General features: G+C 40.1%; 2 protein-coding genes across 2 annotated transcripts in view; one reads left to right on the forward strand and one right to left on the reverse strand.

Annotated features, from left to right (window-relative positions):
- LOC116689045 (tetratricopeptide repeat protein 16) overlaps nucleotides 1-2,835 on the forward strand; it is a 7,986-nt gene extending 5,151 nt beyond the window's left edge. The window contains exons 9-13 of the mRNA XM_032515352.1: nucleotides 39-183; nucleotides 278-443; nucleotides 817-950; nucleotides 1,343-1,484; nucleotides 2,493-2,835. Coding sequence (XP_032371243.1) covers nucleotides 39-183; nucleotides 278-443; nucleotides 817-950; nucleotides 1,343-1,484; nucleotides 2,493-2,582 — 677 coding nt within the window. The 3' untranslated portion in view covers nucleotides 2,583-2,835. The remainder of the gene's footprint in view (nucleotides 1-38; nucleotides 184-277; nucleotides 444-816; nucleotides 951-1,342; nucleotides 1,485-2,492) is intronic.
- Nucleotides 2,836-6,229: 3,394 nt separating this feature from the next.
- mymk (myomaker, myoblast fusion factor) lies at nucleotides 6,230-11,765 on the reverse strand. Its single transcript, XM_032515356.1, has 6 exons — nucleotides 11,434-11,765; nucleotides 9,502-9,616; nucleotides 8,422-8,570; nucleotides 8,135-8,251; nucleotides 7,696-7,836; nucleotides 6,230-7,448 (listed from the first exon to the last, which is right to left on the reverse strand). The coding sequence occupies exons 1-6, from the start codon at nucleotides 11,566-11,568 to the stop codon at nucleotides 7,248-7,250; spliced, it is 858 nt and encodes a 285-aa protein (XP_032371247.1). The 5' UTR covers nucleotides 11,569-11,765; the 3' UTR covers nucleotides 6,230-7,247.
- Between the last annotated feature and the right edge of the window lie 8,196 nt (nucleotides 11,766-19,961).

Below are 19,961 nucleotides of genomic sequence, written 5' to 3' on the forward strand. Positions count from 1 at the left end.
TGTGTGTGTGTGTGTGTGTGTGTGTGTGTGTGTGTCAGACTGTTTCTTTAAGCAGGGTGACTGGTGTTATGCTCTGGCTGACTACCAGCAGGCTGAGGAGATGATGCGGCCTGATGACCCTGCTGTCCGGCTCCGCCTCGCTGTCCTTCACAACTCGCTGGGCTCTTTCTGCTTCCAGGACGGGTCAGAGCCACAATTCCGCATTGCCACAGAGAAACCTGGAGAGAACAACCATCTACTCTTGTTTAGATGCTATATTTTTGTTTTGCATCTGTAGATGTTTCCAGGAAGCAGCTGAGATGTTTTCTCTGGCCATCAAATACAACCCAACAGCCAGTCAGTACTATGAGAACAGATCGAAGGCCTTTCGGAAGCTCATGGACTTGGACGGAGCCAGGCGGGACTTCATCTGCATGCTGATTCTGGATCCCAGCAATGAGGAGGTCAGTGCTTCATCTCAACATCCAGGTCCACTGACATTAGACACTGACATTTTTCTGCTGAGAGGATTTGGTCTACTTAAGCATTGTATAACATTTAATTCAATGACATGGTAGTTATCACAGCATTACTATATTTATAGTGTCTTTCTTCTAGATTTTGTAAATATTTAAATCCTTAGATGTAAGCTGTGTTATTCTGTTATTGATCGCATATTGATCAATCTGGTCCAGACATTTTTTTTTACTAATGACTGTGCCTCATAGAAAACATTTTTTTATTAATATTTCCAAAACTTGTGGAAGTGTAAAGTAGTCCATTGTGTGTGTGCGTGTGCGTGTGTGTGTGTGTGTGTGTGTGTGTTCCCTTGTGTAGGTGCCTCCTCTCCTCATGAATCTGTTCCCTGGATGCAGCATGTCTGATGTTTTGTCCAGTCCAACAGGACAGGCAATCAGAGTTCAGCTGATGGACACCATCCAGGCCTGCAGTTTGTCCTCCGATCAACAAAGGTCAGCAAGACAAAAAATTCACTCCGTCTGTGACACACTTGATTTACACTGACTGTGGAACAGCTAACAGATGTTTGGACATATGCATTTCTGTACCTGGGAGTTTCTGAGTGCAACCAGTTTTCTGTTCGTGCCATATCATCAGCTACACCCTTATTAATCCACTTCCAGATGGTGTTACTCTCTCACTTACAGTGAGTGCCTCCAGTCGAGCAGTAGTACACCAAGAGTTAAAACTCTGATTTCTCTTAAACAAACTCTATGCACTGACAGACATGAATACATTTAACGTTTTATATTAGTAGTAAGGATACAACTGTTCCTTGTATTTCCAAATTGGGACTGCATGTCCCCAGCAGGATACTTAGACAATTGTTTTAATGTACTTTTAGATTGAGTGAGAAGCTCCTAAAGATGACTTTGACCAGTGAGAACACAGCCGGCCCATCAGTAGACCCCCCTGATGCAGGAAAGGAGCTGAAGTTGTGTGTAAACCAACCGGAGATGCAATTGACTGTGAAGAGCCTTCTGCAGGTACTGACGGGAAAATCATGTAGGGTTACAATTTTTCCTGTCCAGTGAATTTGAAAAGTGTCTTTAGGTACTGTACAAAAATAGTATTTCATAGAACAACTTGTATATCTAAAAAAGAAAATCTTCCCAAACAGAGGACATTAAAATTTTCAAAATCTATGTGAAAACATACAAAGCAACCCGGCAATCCAGGTATAATATCATTATTAAAGTCCCCAATACATATGCTACATTTAAAAACCACCGTTTGAATGTTTGATAGTCAAACTTTCTTTTCTTTCAAACTTAAAAAGCATGTTTTGTACAACAAGGTCACATTTGACTAAGTTACAATATGAGATCATCTTCTCTCCTTTTAAAAACCAAATATGTAATTCACTGCTGCTAGGGCTTTCTCAATTAAAACAATAACTACAGACCTTCATTATCCTTGAACTGGTCAAAGTATATAGTTACAAACAACCACAAAAATGTTGCTTTAAACTGGGGGAAAAAAGTCCATTTATGACAGCTTCTGGCAGGCAACCACGACGCTGACACATGCACAAAGGGGATATGACGCCAGTGACAGGCGACCAAATGTAACGGAGAGTTAATTTGAATAAAAATACCTATTTTTCTGGGTTTGACATTGTTGGAAGTATTTTGGATAATCAAAGTACACAACACAACACATTATATAAGTCTAGTTTTTGTTTGACATTTTTATGCAGATAAGTTGCATTTATGCCTTTATTTTGACACATTTCACTTATTAAAACAAACAAAGTCTCGTGAGAACCCTGTAAGACTTGAAAACTGCTTCTGTGAAACGAGCCCCTAATCATCACCTTTCCATCTGCTGTGTATTTAGTAAAAACATATTTTAAAAGCAAATTGATAACAGAAACTGATGGAAAGTTGACAGTTTGACTATGACTACAAAGCGGATATTTAGGAAGTTGGAAGTGTTTGGCGGTGTTGCAGTTGTGCTGAACTACAGCTGTTCTTCTGTGTTGGTTGTGGCAGGTTAAGGAAGTGGTTCGGTCATTTCTCCACAATCATCCAACTGTTCACCACACTGGGCCACGCCTCGACACACACCAACCACCAGCATGATCCACACAGTGAAACAGAACCAGTCCGCCTTTAGACACAAGAGGAGTTCTTACTACAACAAGACATGTGGGGTGTTCTAAATCCACTGCTCAGAACTCTGGGTGGGACAAAAAACTAGGATAAATGTGTTTTTTTATCTACGTTTAAGTGCTATGTTTTTTTTTTTTACTGTAAGCAGTACCTTTAAACACCCATTTACACTCCAGAAAATCTACAAAACCTAAAACCATAACTATGGTCCTTTAACTCAAACTAAAAAAAGTCTGAGACTTAAACTGCAGAGTCATAACATCAGTGGGAACCATTTTCTAAAACGCTGTGGTATTATCCTTTAATTAGCATTCATCATGTACTGTAGTCCAATAGGTGGCAGCAGATGCACAATTTTAGCCTGAGAGCATTTCTCAGGCTGCTCTACTGCTACAGTACATTTGACTGGTAACATTTTGGCACACAGAAATAGTAAATTACTTTTACTTTCATTCTCTCAGTTTCTCTCATCCTCCCTCTTGCTTTCCTACTAGCTCTTCTTTCTATATTTTGATTTTGTTTTTTTTCTTTGAGTAGTGAGACAGTACAAAAATGTTAATGAAAAGGAATAACATTAAATTAATAAAATTCCTATCCACAAACCAATATGTTGCTCAGCAGAAGTAATGAATTTGATTGTGTCACTGGTAATCAGTATCAGCATAGTGCTAGGCGGTATGACCAAAAATGTGTTTCACGATATTTTTTAAGATTCTGGCAGTTTCACGGCATATCACAGTATTTTCCTTCTTTGCTTGACTGAGCCTTTATAAAAAAGTTTTATAATGGCCTATTCTACTGTCAAGAGTACATAGAACGTACCAATTGTTTTTTTGATATCATGTTTACTAAAATTGATTACTAAAAGGTTTGCTTGGCTCCACAGCATTATACAATAACGTAATATGAAGGAGAATGCTTGAAACAGTTACAGAATCTAAACTCTTTTTATTGTACAAACCGCAAAGTAGTAAAATAAACTGAAATCAAATGAATACACAAACAAACAACTTTAACATTGTTTCCCTTTCAAAACATCATAGTTGTAAGAAATAAACACTACCTTGGCTACGGGTTAGTTGTAGAAAAATGTGCAACTGATTGGCCGCAGTGCTCTATGCAGCAATGCATCTGTATTACGGTATATGACAAATTCATATCATACGGAATGTGAATACCGGTATACGGTATAGACTGTTACACCACCCAGCACTGTATCAGCAGTGAAGATGGGTTGCGGCTGCAGCCCTGCACGGTTCTCTGAGAGGCAGCTGACCGTATAGCATTAAGGTTTTTTCGATTGCTATGACAATTCTTTCCTAAACTCTTAACGCATTAATACACAACTGGCAAAATGGTTAACTTTATGCTCAAAATCACACATTGTAAACTAAACTCAACACTAATTTTCAAAATACAATAATACACTAACACAATACACTATGTCTACCAAAACACTGCAAACATGTCTCAAAATCAAATAACTCTTCCAAAACATTAACACATGTTCTCTCCCAACAGGAATATTTAGTCAGGCATAGCCCAATGTCATAAAACACTAATTTCAGGTGAAATTACAGAAACCGCATTATTTCATATGTGTCAGGTCTGCCCTTATAAGTATATTGTATTGATCATAGATTGTGTTTTACACTACAGTTGCTCTTGAAGCCTCTCTATATTTTTGTTTTGTTGGGTTTAGTAATGCTGCATTTTGTTTCTTTTGCTGCAGTTATTCAGTACAAAAATGAATGCGCCTTCTCAGAGTAGCTTTATCAAATGTACGGTTTACAGTATGAAAAAATGACATAGAGACAGAATATTCCTGGTACTCGTCTTTCTCTCCCTTGTGCAGGAATTTTTCTTACTTTCTCTATGTTTATCTTTACTGTATTGTTCATTTTCCACACAAAATGAACCCAAATTGCTCCTCTTTTACTGTATGTACTAGTGTAACATATCAGAATCAGCTTTGGCCAGGTTTGCGTAAACAAACAAGGAAAGTAACATTGGTTACAGTCATCTTTGCTGTCAAAGTACAACACTCACTTATTGTAACATATAAAGAATACTGTAAAAACAGATGGTCATGCCTATAAGTTAGGTTTAGAACATGATGTTATCTGTTCTGACATACAGTGTAAAAGCATTTTCAAATGTGTCAGTAGAAATCTATTGTTTTGATGTTAGTTGAGCTTATGTGTAAAAGAATTTCAAGCACTTAAAATTTGTGTCAGCTGTATGCATTTTGTGTCAAAGCAACAAGAAATGTGTTAATTGTATAGCCTACACAGACAGATTTTGTGCTAACTTTGTTAAACGTATTGAAAAAACTGTCATAGCAATTGTAAAAAAACAAAAAAACAACAGCTGACACACAGAGAAAGGACCCGTGGCACACTGGCTGCTGTCTCACCATAGAAAGGAACCACACCACAGAGCTGAAAGCACAAACATACCAAACATACCAGAGCCTGTCGCAGTCACTTCACACCGTGCACTTTGGTGCTTAATTCACTCTAATGAAAAATAATACAGCACATTTTCTCTTAACCTGCCCTGAATAGGCCGTGAAATATTGGAGAAAGCGCTTTTTTGTGGTGTTGAAGTATTTTTTTTATTTGTTCAGATGTATTCCTTTATTATATTTTGATACCCACCTAAATTCCTAGCCGCCATGGAATGTGAGTGCAGACGACCACGGAGGAGACGACCACGCTCACACTCGTGTCAATAAACGCTTATTATGTTGACACTGTCGATGTCTGCTGAGCAGTGCGGTTGCCCATTACGACCTGCGGCGGACAGGCCCAGTTTAGACCCTCACACTGTGTGTGTGTATGTGTGTGTGCGCGCGCAGGTCCTTAAAAATACATGGCTTTTAGGGTTCTGGCTTGGATAAAGGGTTAAGAATAGGGTTTGATTGGTATTTGATTTTGGTAAATGTACTGCTAATGTCAGTTATTACAGAAAGAAGAAAGTCTTCACAAGTATAGTAATACAGCCCTGGATGTGGGTGGGCTTCAGCCCCTCAGCAGAGCAGTGTGGGGATAGACAGTGATCGTAAAAGAGTTCAAAAGCGTGTCACACTTGTGCAATAAAAGGCTTGAGTTACCGTTCTGTCAGGGCCGGGAGGCGCAGCCAGCCAGCCGGTTGGTGCCGGTGGCCCAGCCAGCAAAGTTTTTTAACCCAGACAAAAACACCTTTCTCTGGGCACAGGAGCTGGTGGCTTGGCCCCAGCACAAAACATTCCCTGGGGGGGGTTCATTCACGTTTTGTCTGGAGACTGTTTTGTCTAAAATACGCTGAAGACATTTGTAGGCTTTGGGTAGTGTTCGGGGCAGGTGACGTGCACGGACGCAAAACTCCATGTTGTCCTGAAGTGAAAGTGGAACGGGATGTGTGCGTTTGAAATTGGATTAGGGATTGCTAGACTAGAGTGGGCCTTGAAGTATGTTCCAGTAAGGTTTTTTTGTCAATGGTCGGCTTCTGCTTAAGTGCATATCATTGCATTATGATAATGGTTTGGGTGGTTGAGGCTGTTAAAATTCCATCCTGTCCCCAATGACCAGTTAAAAACAGGGTCACAACCATTTTCTTACTATAGTCAGATTACATTTTATTTTCAAAATATAACAAAATTATCAATAACAAACACACTATAGTGAATATACAATCTTCTGTGCTGCAATAAATAACAATATATTGATAAAGGTTTTCACCAGAAACATCACACGTCTACAGTGCACATTAGAGACAGAAGTCATAGCCAAAGCTGCTCTGTTAGTTAACTAGAGTCAACAGACAGAGGAGTCCACCTGCTGATACAGAAACACATCAAGATGCTTCAGTCGGGTTACAGACTGACGTCTGGGCTGTCGCTTCCCCTTGCTCCAACATCTGATGCTCCACATGACACATTTGGCACTTCGAGGACTATTAAAACGGTAAAATGTGCTTTACAGTCTTGTAATTCTCATGAACAAATTCAGCCGCGTGCTTCCTTTCCCTGAGAGAGACGGGAAAAAGAAGGAGGAGGGGGCACGGACAGACAGAGGCGAGCAGACGAAAGGTCTCCCCTGAGGAACATTTCTAAAGACAATTTATATATTTTGGAGAGATAAACCATCTGCCTGTTTGCTCTTCTCATAAATTTCCCAGTCAGTTTTACTGGTTTGTCTCAGCCACCGTCTCCCTGTTTGTTCTGTGTGTGTTCTTTCGTAGCGTGCTGCCTGTCCTCAGCTCTGGACATGTGCTTCAGACAACTGTGTTCATATTGGTTCTTTGAGGACGCTGGAGGCCTGATTCCTCTTTTGTTCTGGCCCTTAAATTTTAGAACCACTTTCGGGCCCTTTTGCCTCTTTATCTGCTAGCTACAATTACTGGTGGATTCCTGAAATTGCTTCTGTCCTTACATATTCTACCAGCCAACAATGATTTTCTGGAGTAGAAAGGAACATCCTCATGATGGTTGGTTTCCTGCTGAAGAAGATTAACTTAACCGCCACATACAAGTTTATCAGCATGGCTGACAATTATTTGGTGATTTTCCTGTTTCCCGCGCCTAGCCGACCACTATTTCTGCCTGTCCTTCAGGATGAAGTCCTTCTACGTAAGACATTTACGTTTTGGGGTTCACTTCCAGCCGTTCATCTCTTTGAGCTTGCTGATGCTGGTCCCTTTGACAGGTGTGGAGGGTGGGGGGGTGTAAAGAGGCAGGATTGGGGTGCTACTGCGTTGTTTCCACGGCTTCTCTGTGGGGATTGTCCACACGGTACGAGACGACTTCTTCTTCGGCTTGTCTGTCTTCTCTTTAGTAGTACCAGGGGACATGGACTGGAGAGGGAACAATTAGGAGGGAGGGTTGGGGGGGGGGTGACATAGAGGACATATGAGTTTGACTGGCAGGGAATGGTGCTGCTTTGGTACATGGTCAGTTTACCCTCTAAATGATATCACCTTTTACTTTCTATCTAGATCATGCAAGTCTATCCTGTTCTCACATTCATGTATGACCTATCCTGCTGCTTTTCAGCTCTCCTTTCTTTTTATTTAAAAAATAAATAAAATACATGTAACATACACAGCAGCAGAGAGTGAACCAGCTGAGTTTAGCTGCGTTTTGTCCCGTCCCTGCGTAGCGGTTCTTCTTTGGCAGCAGCAGGATGAAGGACACCGCCAGAGACAGATGGTAGAAGCTGTGGACATAGGCGTAGTCCCACTCCTGCAGTGGAGAGAATACAGCACATCATATTTAGGGTGATTTCATTAATCAATGTTTAAATTTATTTCAACATAGGAAAAAATTTAACTAGACAGTCTTCTGCCTTTTTCTTTTTCTCTTAGTTGAATAAGAATGAAAACTACACATTTCAATTAAAGATGAAGCTGCAACTAAGCAACTTCAGACCTTTTTAAATATAAATGAAAACATTATGTGATTAGTTAAATACTTGCCATGATCTTGGCATTCAATAATATTGATGTGTTTGGAGGATTAGTTTTATTTTGATGATAGTCACCTCAAAGTAGAAACGCAGCATCAGAGCGAGAGCCCCGAAGCAGCAGCCTGGACCGACCTGCTGCGTGTACACTGTCTTCTCTGGATACACTCCCCTCAGCTGCTTCATCTTCTGCAGCTGAAACACCATAATCACAATGATTTCCACAGAGTAGACACACACAAAGTCCAACAGAGTGATTGATTGATTGATTGGATGGCGAGAGGAAAAAGAAGGGGCAAAAGAATGAGTTTATTAACATCTACTCACCAAACCTGAATATAATCTGCTATTCTAAGGCCACTCACCCATTTGACAGTGATGATGAAGACAGCTGATCCGATGGGTCCGGAGTAGATCCCGTAGCCCCAGCGATCCTGGTAGATCCTCACAGCGATGGTCAGCACTCCAAACATGGTCATACTGGAGCGCTGGGGTTCATCAAAGTCGCCCAGAGCTGGGACAAGGAGACACATACTGCATGTGAGACGTGAAAAATAAATGTAACCCTCCAGTGGTCATCATTTATTTTTCAATATAATCCAAGTTTCATTTTCAAGAATTTTCAAGAATAATGAAGGCAGTTTAAGCATCAAAATTCTGAAAGGTTTTCATTACATCAAAACATAAAACCGTGACGCTTTTTGATAGTTTGTATTCTGGTGTTCTACAAGGAATTTACAAGCACGCACACACACACACACACACACACACACACACACACACACACACACACAACACAGTTAAGCTTAATTTAGCCAGCCTTTACAGTACTACACAGCGACAAAGATGGCTGACCAATCAGTAAAGTCAGCTGTCGAAGCATTTGGCCCTTCAAAGCACGTGATTTAAAGTCTTGATGCAAAAACCTAAGGGCTTAGATGGGAGATGGGAGAGGAAAATGTATTTGCCTGTGTGGTGTGTTTGTGTGTGTGTGTGTGTGTGTGTGTGTGTGTGTGTGTGTGTGTGTGTGTGTGTGTGTTATCATATGAGAGAGTAAAAGAAAGTAAGTCTAAACACATGTGAGCTGAACTCAAAGACACAACATGTGTTATCAACAACTGTTGCAAGCAGAGCTGGTTGTTTTTAACCTTGTACTTGGGAAGTGTAGTTGCTGAATACTAACTTATCATTGTATTTTCTTTGATGAGTGGGATTTTAGTACCTGCTAGTTTGAAATGACACCAAACAAACCCAGAAGCAAGTTTACATTTTTCATTGTGGAAACCAGACAGGTGGAAAGACTGGTACAGTAGTTATGTGTGAGCAGAATCTTAGTGTCTCTCTCAATTTCATATAATAATTATGGACTTTGATTATGGAAGAAACATGTAGAGGAGGGCACTAACTGGTATGTAGAGTGTGGCCGACTGTTAACTAGGACTTACCTATCAGTGTGACCCACATGGAGAGAGCTGTGCCGTAAACACTAAAGTACTCCAGAACGTCGTATCTCATGAAACACAGAATGGAGAGGCCTGGTCCATCACATGCATGGTAGATCTACAGAAAGACAGTCATAATGAGGTCAATAGTATGTCAAAGAGGTTATTGTCAATTATGATGATTTCTTTCCATTAAAGTAAATATCTACCGTATACAACTTGTGAATTGAGTTGGGCCTCAATAGGCAAGGCAAGGCAAGGCAGCTTTATTTGTATAGCACATTTCAGCAACAGGGCAATTCAAAGTGCTTTACACAAAATCATTAAAACAGAAAACACAAGTACAAACAGTTAAAAGTCATAAGCATTAAAAATCAATAAGACACATGAATAGACAGTTAAAAACAAAATAGAAACATTAGGACACATAAAACACAGAATAAAAGTTACAGTGCAGCATAAGAAAGAAATGAGCATTAATTTAAAGAAAGGCAGCATCAAAAAGAAAGGTCTTCAGGTTGATTTAAAAGAACTGAGAGTAGCAGCGGATCTACAGGTTTCTGGGAGTTTATCCAGATATGAGGAGCATAGAAACTGAAAGCTGCTCACCCTGTTTAGTTCTGACTCTGGGGACAGAAAGTAGACCTGTCCCAGATGACCTGAGAGGTCTGGGGGGTCATAGTGTAGTAGCAGATCAGAAATGTATTTTGGACCTAAACCGTTAAGGGATTTAAACTAGCAAGAGTACTTTGAAATCAATTCTTTGAGAAACAGGAAGCCAGTGTAAAGACTTCAGAACTGGAGTGATGTGATCCAGTCTCTTGGTCTTAGTGAGGACTCGAGCAGCAGCGTTCTGAATCAGCTGCAGCTGTCTGATGATTTTTTAGGGAGACCTGTAAAGACCCCGTTACCGTAGTCAAGTCTATGAAGATGAAAGCATGGACCAGTTTTTCCAAGTCTGTTGACAAATAGTCCTTAACCCTTGATAGTTCTTTAGGTGATAGTAGGCTGACTTTGTAATTGTCTTAATGTGGCTGTTAAAGTTCAGGTCTGAGTCCATGACTACACCAAGATTTCTGGCTTTGTCTGTTGTTTTTAACATTGTTGTTTGAAGCTGAGCGCAGACTTTTAATCGTTCCTCTTTTTTTCAAAAACAACTACTCAGTTTTCCTTCATTAATTTCAGAAAGTTCTGGCACATCCAGTCGTTAATTTGTTTGATGCAGTTAGTCAGTTTTTGTATTTGACTATAGTCCCCTGGCGATAAGGTATGTAAATTTGTGTGTCATCCGCATAACTATGGTAACTTATTTTGTTTTTCTCCATAATCTGAGCAGTTTTAATAATAGTAGTTTTAATAGCTGTTTTAATGTTGGATCTAGTTCCAAGTTGGTAAAACACCTGAATCTGTTAAGCTCTTGAGTCTTGCAAATCTTTTGTCTCCTCTGTCTTTTTTATCAGCAAAGAGCAATGTGCAAAATGTGTAGTCATTTAGAGAGATCATAAATGAGTCATCTGTCTCACAAAACTTCAGGTCCTTGCGTGTCAATATTTGAGTTTAAGTATCTCTTAGATATGAGCTTAGGGTGTTGTTGAGAGCAAATCCTAAATCTATTCGATAAGGGTTGGATAGGATTTGGATTTGATAAACATATTTTATACTGAATTCTGATTCAATAAAATGCTACTAAACTCCAACCTTTCTTCTGATTAAAATCAATCAAGTATCTATTCTTTATGGATTATTATTCATAAATAGCATGCTGCTGAGTTGAACAGCAAATAGAAAACAAAACCCCTCCTATAAGCAATTTTGAAAAATATAAATTCACTCAGCTTACTACACACTCAATTGCGAAGATTTTACTCAAACGCCACAATCAAAGCGAGCCAAACAGATTTTGTCTATCACATGAAAACAGAATCACGAGCTCACCGCAGTGAAGAACATGGTGAAGAAGTAGACCATGGCCTCCATGTGGAAGCCCCTCTTGGCAGCCACACTGGCTGTAGGCAGAAACACCAGGCTGCTGACTGTCGGAAGCAGCATCTTGGCAATAAACGCACCCATTGTGGAGGGACAGCAAACACAACTCAACTTGTAGATAAGAAAATATCCCTTGGGCTTTAGAAGATCTTTGAAATTATCTTATAAGAAAATACATTAAACACTGTGTGCACTCAGTGGTGTGTTAAAGTGCTAAATTAATAAAAATGTGATATCAACTAGGAAAATGGATGTCCTCGGGTCCCTCAGTCCATATGTGTGACAAGTGAGTCTAGTAGTATGTGGATGAGCTGCATAAAGTTTACAGCAGACATACACACCCACGCAGCATGAACACACCCAGCTGTCCAGTTTGGCCCTTTAAAGTTTAAATGTCCCTTAGCCTGTCAGGTCCACAGGGGCCAGTGTCATGGCTGGGCAGCTGTTTGCATACCAGTGCAACATGGGAGGGGCTGCGGTATGGGCAAGTGCTAGCATGCCACTCTGTAGCATATCTACAGACTTTTTCCAGATTGGTTGAACAGTATTATTCTCAGTATTTGTTTTGTTTATGGCAAAAAAAAGTTTCACACAGCTTTTGTGGGTCAACAGGAAGTTTCAGATGGGAAGGAGGAGAGTTTGAGACACGTTATGGCATGCATCCAGCCTTTAGCAAGCCACTGACCAACAGTACAGTCTCCATATATTTATTACGGTTTACATTTTCAATAGATTGTCATTGGGCAGAAATCCTATAATAACCTTTCATCATATTGTAATTCAAGTGATATGAGAGAAAACTAGACTTCTGCACCTCTTCTTGGAAATCCCTCTAACGAGAGGCTTTGGCCAATCACAAGTCCTTCCCTGTTGGCTGTTCTACATATTCGGATGCGCGTGCACGTCCCGTCAGATGGTGAAAGCTTGATTCAATGGCGGAAAATCCTGCAGAAGAGGTTGCTATTCCAGCATCAGCAACAACTGTCAACCTGCAAAGAATCCCAAAACAAGGAAGACAGACTTCTTTAAGAGAGTCCAGTCTAAAAGAGAGTCTGACGCAATAAATAAATAAATAAACGTAATAAAACGTATCAATATTGGCAAAGTATTTCAGAGATGGACAGAAAGTGTTGCTTTAACCTTCAGTTAACCATAGTGAAAGGCTCACGGCTGTGGCTAATTCAAGTCCATGTTTCTGTAGCTAGCTAGAGCCTTGAATGACAGAATATCACCTCAAAGGGCTTTACAAAGAAACGGCATCAGTATTTCATCACGATGGGGATGAGTGCAATGATAAATGAAGGGAGGGACTGAGGACAAAGAGGGAAGAGCTGCAGGAGGTGGGCTACCTTTTACTATTCTGGAGGGGTTTTAGCCTTTTTTATTTTAGAGAACTGCCTAGCCCAGCTTTAATGCACATGCTGTTCAGTTCTAGTTAAGAAAGTCCTTCATGGATTTGGACGCCATGTTCCAAGATGGTGCCCATTCAATCCAGTAAATGGCGCTCACCCAGCGCATGCGCCAAAGAGGCTTTCTCACTTTCTGGCTGTCTTCCTGGCTGTATGGCTCCCTGCACACTCTCATGTCATGTACTTTACATTAAAAAGTCAAGCATGTAAAAATAGCTTGGCTAGGGCCGTGGTAATTTTTTTTCTTCAATATTTATGATTTAAAAAATGTATAACACAAAGACTTAGATTTTACTTTGCATTCTAGGTGACCTGCCAAAAGTGTCTTTTGTAATGGTGGTCTACACGGAAAATGATTTTCTGTATCCAGCTCTATTAATACACCCATAACTGGAGAATAGTTGCAATGCTAAGACTTTTGGTGAATCATCCAGTATCAACAATTTGGGGAGTGGGACACTAAATCCCAAAGATGCTGATCTGCACCTGCTGTTTGCCCTGTGACCTCCTTATGGAGGACAGAAAGGAATAGTGAGAGGAAAACATGTATAGTTGGTGAGTCTAGCTTTCTACAGCTCACTCTAGTTTGGAGACAGTTTGTTGTTTTTCTTCCTGTTAGGGAGTATATTTTATGGCAGGAAATCTTGTGGAGGACACTTAACCACTTGTCATGGGTTTCTGTTTGTTGTGGCCATGTGATTTGCTTTGGTGCTGAGCCCACCCTGCTTACTAACTCCCATTACAGTAAAGTCTTTTATCAACTGGGTATGGTGGGAAATACTGGTGTAAAAAAAGCCCCTTTCTGCTGCTCTGGCTGTGAGAAGAGCAGTAAAAAACATATTAGATTTCACTGCCATTACTGTATCTCATAATGATTACAATTAAACCCCTGAAACAGCAATCAGATATTAGAGATCCTTTACTCGGGTATCAGACATGTTGACATACTAACCTAAGAACCAAGGGATTACAATAGGACCTCACCCAACCCGATTAGACAGAATATAATTTTGGACTCAGCTTGACTTTATTGGCTCTTAAGGGAATCTATAACATAATATACCACAAGAACTATGCGTAAAAAATATGTTTTTTTTCGTGTAATTCAAGAGAACTGACCTTTTAAATCAAACAGTGTGTGAGCTGAACGTAGGTTTTATATAAACAGTGGTCATGTGCCATATAAGGCTGATATCTGTTTGCCTTCTCTTAGTGAAGCCATATTTGACTCTGTAGTGCACTGTTGTTCCCAGAGAGGATTTCTGTATGAGTGTCTTAAATGATCCCATGATGGTGGTGAGGTAGCAGTTGCCCTCCTCTCAGCTGTCACACCTGCTCAAGGACTCGAGGCAGCGACACAAAGGGTGCAGTATTGCAGATTCTCCGAGTGCTTCTGGAACCCGAGCTGCCCGGGCTGAGGCTGGAAACAAACTCTCAGGCCTGATGGTTTTGGAGTCGCTGCGGTGGCCTAACCACGCCCTCTGCCGGGAACTTGTCTGCAAATTTAAGCATCCTGTTGAAAAATGTCTGCAAACCTTTGCTCCTGTCAAAAACTAACTAGTCTGACATGTGTTTATATGACGTTGTGTTTATATGAAGTGTTTATATGACGTAAAAAGACATTGTTTGAATTGTACAGTTTGTATTGTACAGTAGTTTTTCATTTGTAATGTGCACTTATAAAAACACTTTAAATAAGTGACATTCCTGCTTTCACTACTGTACTTGCAGGCCACTCTCATTGACCTTTGGTGTCCAAATGTGGTACCCAGCAGGGGATTCACTACTTTCTATGAGAAAAATGTGCATGTGTCCTCCCCATATGTGGGTGAAAAGTAATTTGCTACATTAAAGGAAAACTGATGCAGTAGCGCAAGTCTTGATTAGTACCACTGTCACTGTCACAGCATGAGGTCGACGACCTTAGATGACATCACCCTAAGCCCCTATTCACCCTCTAAGGCCTAGTCAAAGAAGTCAAGTCCTGGGTGTACTTTGGAATGTACCATGCAAAAGTGGGTTCCCTCCATACATACTCCACAACAGACATGGAGGACAGCAGGGTGGACAGCGGGTGCACATACAGCTCTGTTTCTACGATGTTGGGTCTCTGTGTTTATGGACATGTGTACACAGTTCACGTGTGCTGTACTTGCTGTCTTAAATTTTGGGCTGCTGAACCTTGCAAGCATGGGAAGGTGATGCAGACCTTGCGGCTACACGGATGTAAAAAGTATGATTGTTACTGGATTTTTGAGTCTGATTCTGAGCTATTTTAGAGCTATTAGCTAGTTAGAGTTTTAGAAAGAAGCAATATTGATATGATCCCTTTGATTTTGTTTTTAACAATTGTAATAAAAAAAATTTTACACTGAAAAAAATCATCTGGCAGTGCTCTATGGTGGACCAACTATGTAATGGTGGCACTAACTCTAAATGATCTCAAATCTAGTTTGGCTTTGATTCTACCAGATTCTAATATATAGGCTAATATTGGCTAATCAGTCTAGCTCTTATGCAAGCTTAATACAAATAAGCTTAGAAGAAGGAAATGCTTGTGTGCAAAAGTATAATAGGTAGAATAATTACAAATTACCTTTTTTAGCCACGTTATATTTGTTTTTATTTTGCTTATTTCACTTAATAACCAATTGAATAAGAATTTGTGACAATTGTTGAACCCAATGGTTTCAATTTGTTGATGCTAGTAAATGTAAAAAAAATAAAAATATAAGGATCTTCAGTTCACTGGAAGAAAGCAGAAAAAAAGATTATCTTAGACTACATGAATAAAACTTTGTTTTTGGCAATGGTTCTATGATGCTTCATGCCACAAAATTACTGTCTAATAGGACAAAGTATTGCCCACCGATGACCACCCTGACATTTAGTTTAAAATGAGTCTATGTCCACAACATTCCGGAACTTCTGTTGGATTTCACTCTTTTTGGATGTCCATTTACCATCCACTTTCTTTGTGATGTAATTTTAAACTTTTAAAATCGGAGTTTTCTGTTACATGACTAAAACAACCTTTGAACATACACATGTTCCACCAAAATAGATTCCTTCCCGAGGCTATTTTGCACCTGCATTTGCGCTTAGCACCTCCCAAGATGACTGATTGGTCCTCCGCATCTGTGGAGGAAGGGCTGGCAATGGGAGACTAGTATAAAATTAAATCTGCAGCATCTCACCGAGAGAACCTTTTCTAGACTCACCAAATGGCTTGTTAATGTGAACTTTTGTCGCAGTGAAATGTCTTCTCATCAGCTCTTCTCATCCAGGAGAGTTCGTGGCCCATGGTGACTTTCACCTCAGGACCCCTTAGTCTAAACACGGCGGGTTAGTGTGGGAATGTAGAACAGACTTCCTGGATACATCTGAAAAAATACTGGGCTTCCTTTTGATTCGGTAATAAATAGCTGTGGCCTCTGACCCCCGGGCCTTCTTTCCCAAATAATTGGAGGGCAGCGCTGATGTTTCAGCCAGCCAGTCACTCAGGACCAGTGTGAGCTGAGTGCTTCAACTCAGTTCTGTTGTTGTTGTACCTCGGCAGGAAATGGTCATCTTGACTGTTATATTTTTATTGTTGCTTTTAGTCCATCAGTTATTTTATTGTCATTCTTTGTTTTGATTTACATTCCAATAAAACCCTCTGTTTTCTCTTTTAATTATATAAAACAACTTAATAAGCAGGAAATTATATTTTTCCTACAGTTTCCCTGACAGAGACTTTTGGCCGTTCTTCTCTTTAACCAAACCTTAATTAAAAGCCCAGCCTTGTTTTTCTCTGAATGTCGTTGTTGAAGGATTGTTTAAAAAAAAAAAAAATTAGACCAAACACAGCTGTCCACATCAGTTTATTACAGGTGAGAAAATGTATAAGATATTGTTGTGTATTTTGACCTACTATTAGATCCGTAGTGAGATACACCTGAAGGATTGTGGGTAATTTAGCTTCCGTTGTTGGTGTTAGCTATGCTGCTGTACAATCATGCTGTTGGGCTAATTAACGGTTTAATATTCTGTTCAGGTTATCATTGTCATATCATTGTCATATCTAGTAAAATGAAACAGTGAAGAATATAACAGATATAGTTTCATTCAACAAATACATCTAGAACACATTGTTTTCCTTGAAGGGACAGTGCTTAATGTGCATATCAGGAGGTGCCAGGGTTGATCCGGGGGGTAGCACGGAGTAAAAAAGTCCCCTTTTCAAATTTCACGAGGTGCTGCTGCGCTGAAACTAAACAAGAATGGTATAATGAACAACGCTTCTTATAGCCCTGCCTATGGCAGTATTTTGGAGGAAAACCCAATATGTTACCTTTGGGTTTCAGTTAAGTAACACTTTAATTAAACATGCCAATCCAGGGTACTCACAGGTCAGACGGAACAAAGGAAAACTAGTGTATTACAAATTTGTCTTAAATTAGTTGCTGTGTTCTGATATCAACATTTTCATGAAAGAAAAAGCCTGCATTGATGCTCAATCACATCGCAACCTGGCTGCAGTTCATGACTTTCACTGTAAAAACGTTTGAGAAGCTACCTGTTTACCAGGGAAATGTCTGAGCCATACTGGAACTGATGTGTGCGTTCCTCTCTCCAACAGACAAAAAAAAAACTGTTGGTTGTTTAGACAAAAAAAACAGTAAAAAAAATAGTACAGCAAGCCAGCCAGAGTGTACAAATGAGTGAGTTAAGTCTTCAAGGCTGATTTCAAGAGCAAAACACCAAAAGCTGTGATAAGATTTCACCAGATGTGTCACAAAAATAAAGAACTACAAAGCCCATGTTAGAAGTATGTTCCAAACCCATACTCAGCCAATATCAGGCTGAACTGATGTGGTTTATAAAATCTGATCTGATCTGATTTTCTCTTTTCCTGTTTTGTGTTCTGTTGTTGTTCATTATTAGAACAATAATGAGCTCCAATTTAGATATGGCATATATAAATATGTTCAGATATAGAATAAATTCATTTAAATGTAACACACACATTGGCCAAGTTATGGGGCGTTTTGCCATTTGATGCGTGTGAATTGCGTCTCAGAATGTGAAAACAATTGCAGTTTTTCTTGAGAGTTGACGTGTGTTGACTGGGAAATAAGACGTTGGTGGATCCTGATGAGTTGATGTGTGTGAGCCTGTGAGGATGTGTGTCAGGACAAAACCAGTGTGCCGGCAACATAGAAAACAATGAGAGCTGGTGTTTATATGCATAGAATTCATTGCTGGTGTTTGTTGCCCATTAGAGAGAGAAACTAATGACACAGCATCTAGTGCAGCTTAACATCCAGGTTTTCTTCTTTTTTAAAGTATTTTTTGAATCTGTTTTTCCATCCAAGTGTTTTCAGGATGAAGGTTGTTTTGTTTCACCCATTTTAGACTGCAGCTAAAATGGGCAATTCTTTTTCTCAGTTTTTTTCCCCCTCCTGCGGTAATGTTTATAACGCCTTTAATTGCTCTTTTGTCTGCATGCGCCAACCCTAATGACTCCAGACTTTGCTGCAAATGGACACATACAAAAACACCCATGGGAGGGTTGTAAGCCTTCGTGCAACACACTTTAATTTTTTTGTCGTGTGGAGGGGGGTGGGCTTTAATTGGTGGTGGGGTTTTTGGGGAGCAGGGCTTGTTCCTCTGGTCTGGCAGCCTCACTGAACTGTGTCTATCAGCTTATAAATCTGGCGATGGAGCAGAGCGGTGACTAATGTAGCCAACAGACATACCGGCAGCAGACACAGAGGAAAGAGAGAAATGGATGGAGGAGGATAAGAGGCCATGAATGGATGGAGAATGAGAGAAAGGAGTAGCTGCTCATGGTTTGTTAGCCAAACCCATTGCTAGATACATGTGTTGAAACTGTGGCACCTAGATTATGAAAATGCACCAGTAACCACAAGTGTTGCTAAATCAGCAAGTTTTGAAATCTGAAAGGATTATACAAAAAAATAGTTTGACAACAAAACCTGTGTGAATGCATACTGAGCAGTATACATGGACATAATTAAATAAGTAATCTAGAGATTAATGGAGAGAACAAGTGCAATGTTGCAAAGCTGCAAAGAGGCAGCTGTGGAAAGAGAAGTGTAGAACGGCGTGTGACTGTGAAGAGGAGAGAAATAAGCATCCAGCGAGAAAGAGAGGGAGGGGTGAGAAATAACACCAGAAAAAGATAGAGAAAAACATGAGAGAAGTGGAGAAATCGTAATAAAGCAGGAGGGAGACAGACAGACAGATGAGGAAAAAGAGGGGAAGACGACATGGTGGGCACACAAGGTGGTCCTCAGACGTCTGCTCATCCTCCTCTCATCATTCACTCTTCTCTCCTCGCCTTTGAGTCCTCCGTCTGAATCACTGTCCTCCCATCTGGTTTTGGCTTCCTCTGTGTTTCTCAGTGTGTTTCCTAGAAGATGGAATCCCGGGTTCACCATCGCTTAAAGGAGCATTTTACCTGAAAAAAGGAAAAGTGGACCATGATGCAAAACTTTATCATTCAACACATTGGTGAAGTGTGTTTTTATTAAAAATCTGCATTGGCCCAAATGCCATCCTCTCATGATGCTTTTTATTAGCTATTTTCTTATGTGTATGGCGTCTTTTAACTTCTACTCAATTCTTATGTTTCATTCACAGGATTGTTCAGGTGCTGCCGGAGGTTCATTTTTGGCAACCTCCTGCTTTCATTGTGTTGGCATTCTAAACTCCACTGGATTTATGAGGACTATGGTTAACTGCTCCTCAGATATCTGCAGGGTAAATCTTGACAGCTAGCTAGACTATTTGTCAAATATGAGCTTTGCACGACTTAAACAACTTTTGAACATACACACCATGTATGTCATCAAAAACAAGTTCCTTACTGAGGCTAATTTGTGAAGGCACTGTGGCACCGTCTGGATCTTAGCACCACCCAAGACGATTGTGATTGGTTTAAAGAAATAACTATCTCGAGACATTTTACAGATAGAATAGGTCTAGACCACACTTAGTGTCCACACAATGCATGGACTAGTTTTTCAGCTTCGTTTTGAGACAGGATGTTCCTAATTTTGG

Source organism: Etheostoma spectabile, chromosome 5 (assembly GCF_008692095.1).
Source record: "Etheostoma spectabile isolate EspeVRDwgs_2016 chromosome 5, UIUC_Espe_1.0, whole genome shotgun sequence".
NCBI classification, from domain to species: domain Eukaryota; kingdom Metazoa; phylum Chordata; class Actinopteri; order Perciformes; family Percidae; genus Etheostoma; species Etheostoma spectabile.

Coding starts and splice junctions, on each gene's coding strand:
- mymk (XM_032515356.1), bottom strand. CDS start 11,568: ATGGGTGCGTTTATTGCCAAGATGCTGCTTCCGACAGTCAGCAGCCTG. Junction 9,617..11,433: donor TCACCATGTTCTTCACTGCG/GTGAGCTCGTGA, acceptor GTCTTTCTGTAG/ATCTACCATGCATGTGATGG. Junction 7,837..8,134: donor TGCTGCGTTTCTACTTTGAG/GTGACTATCATC, acceptor TCTCCACTGCAG/GAGTGGGACTACGCCTATGT.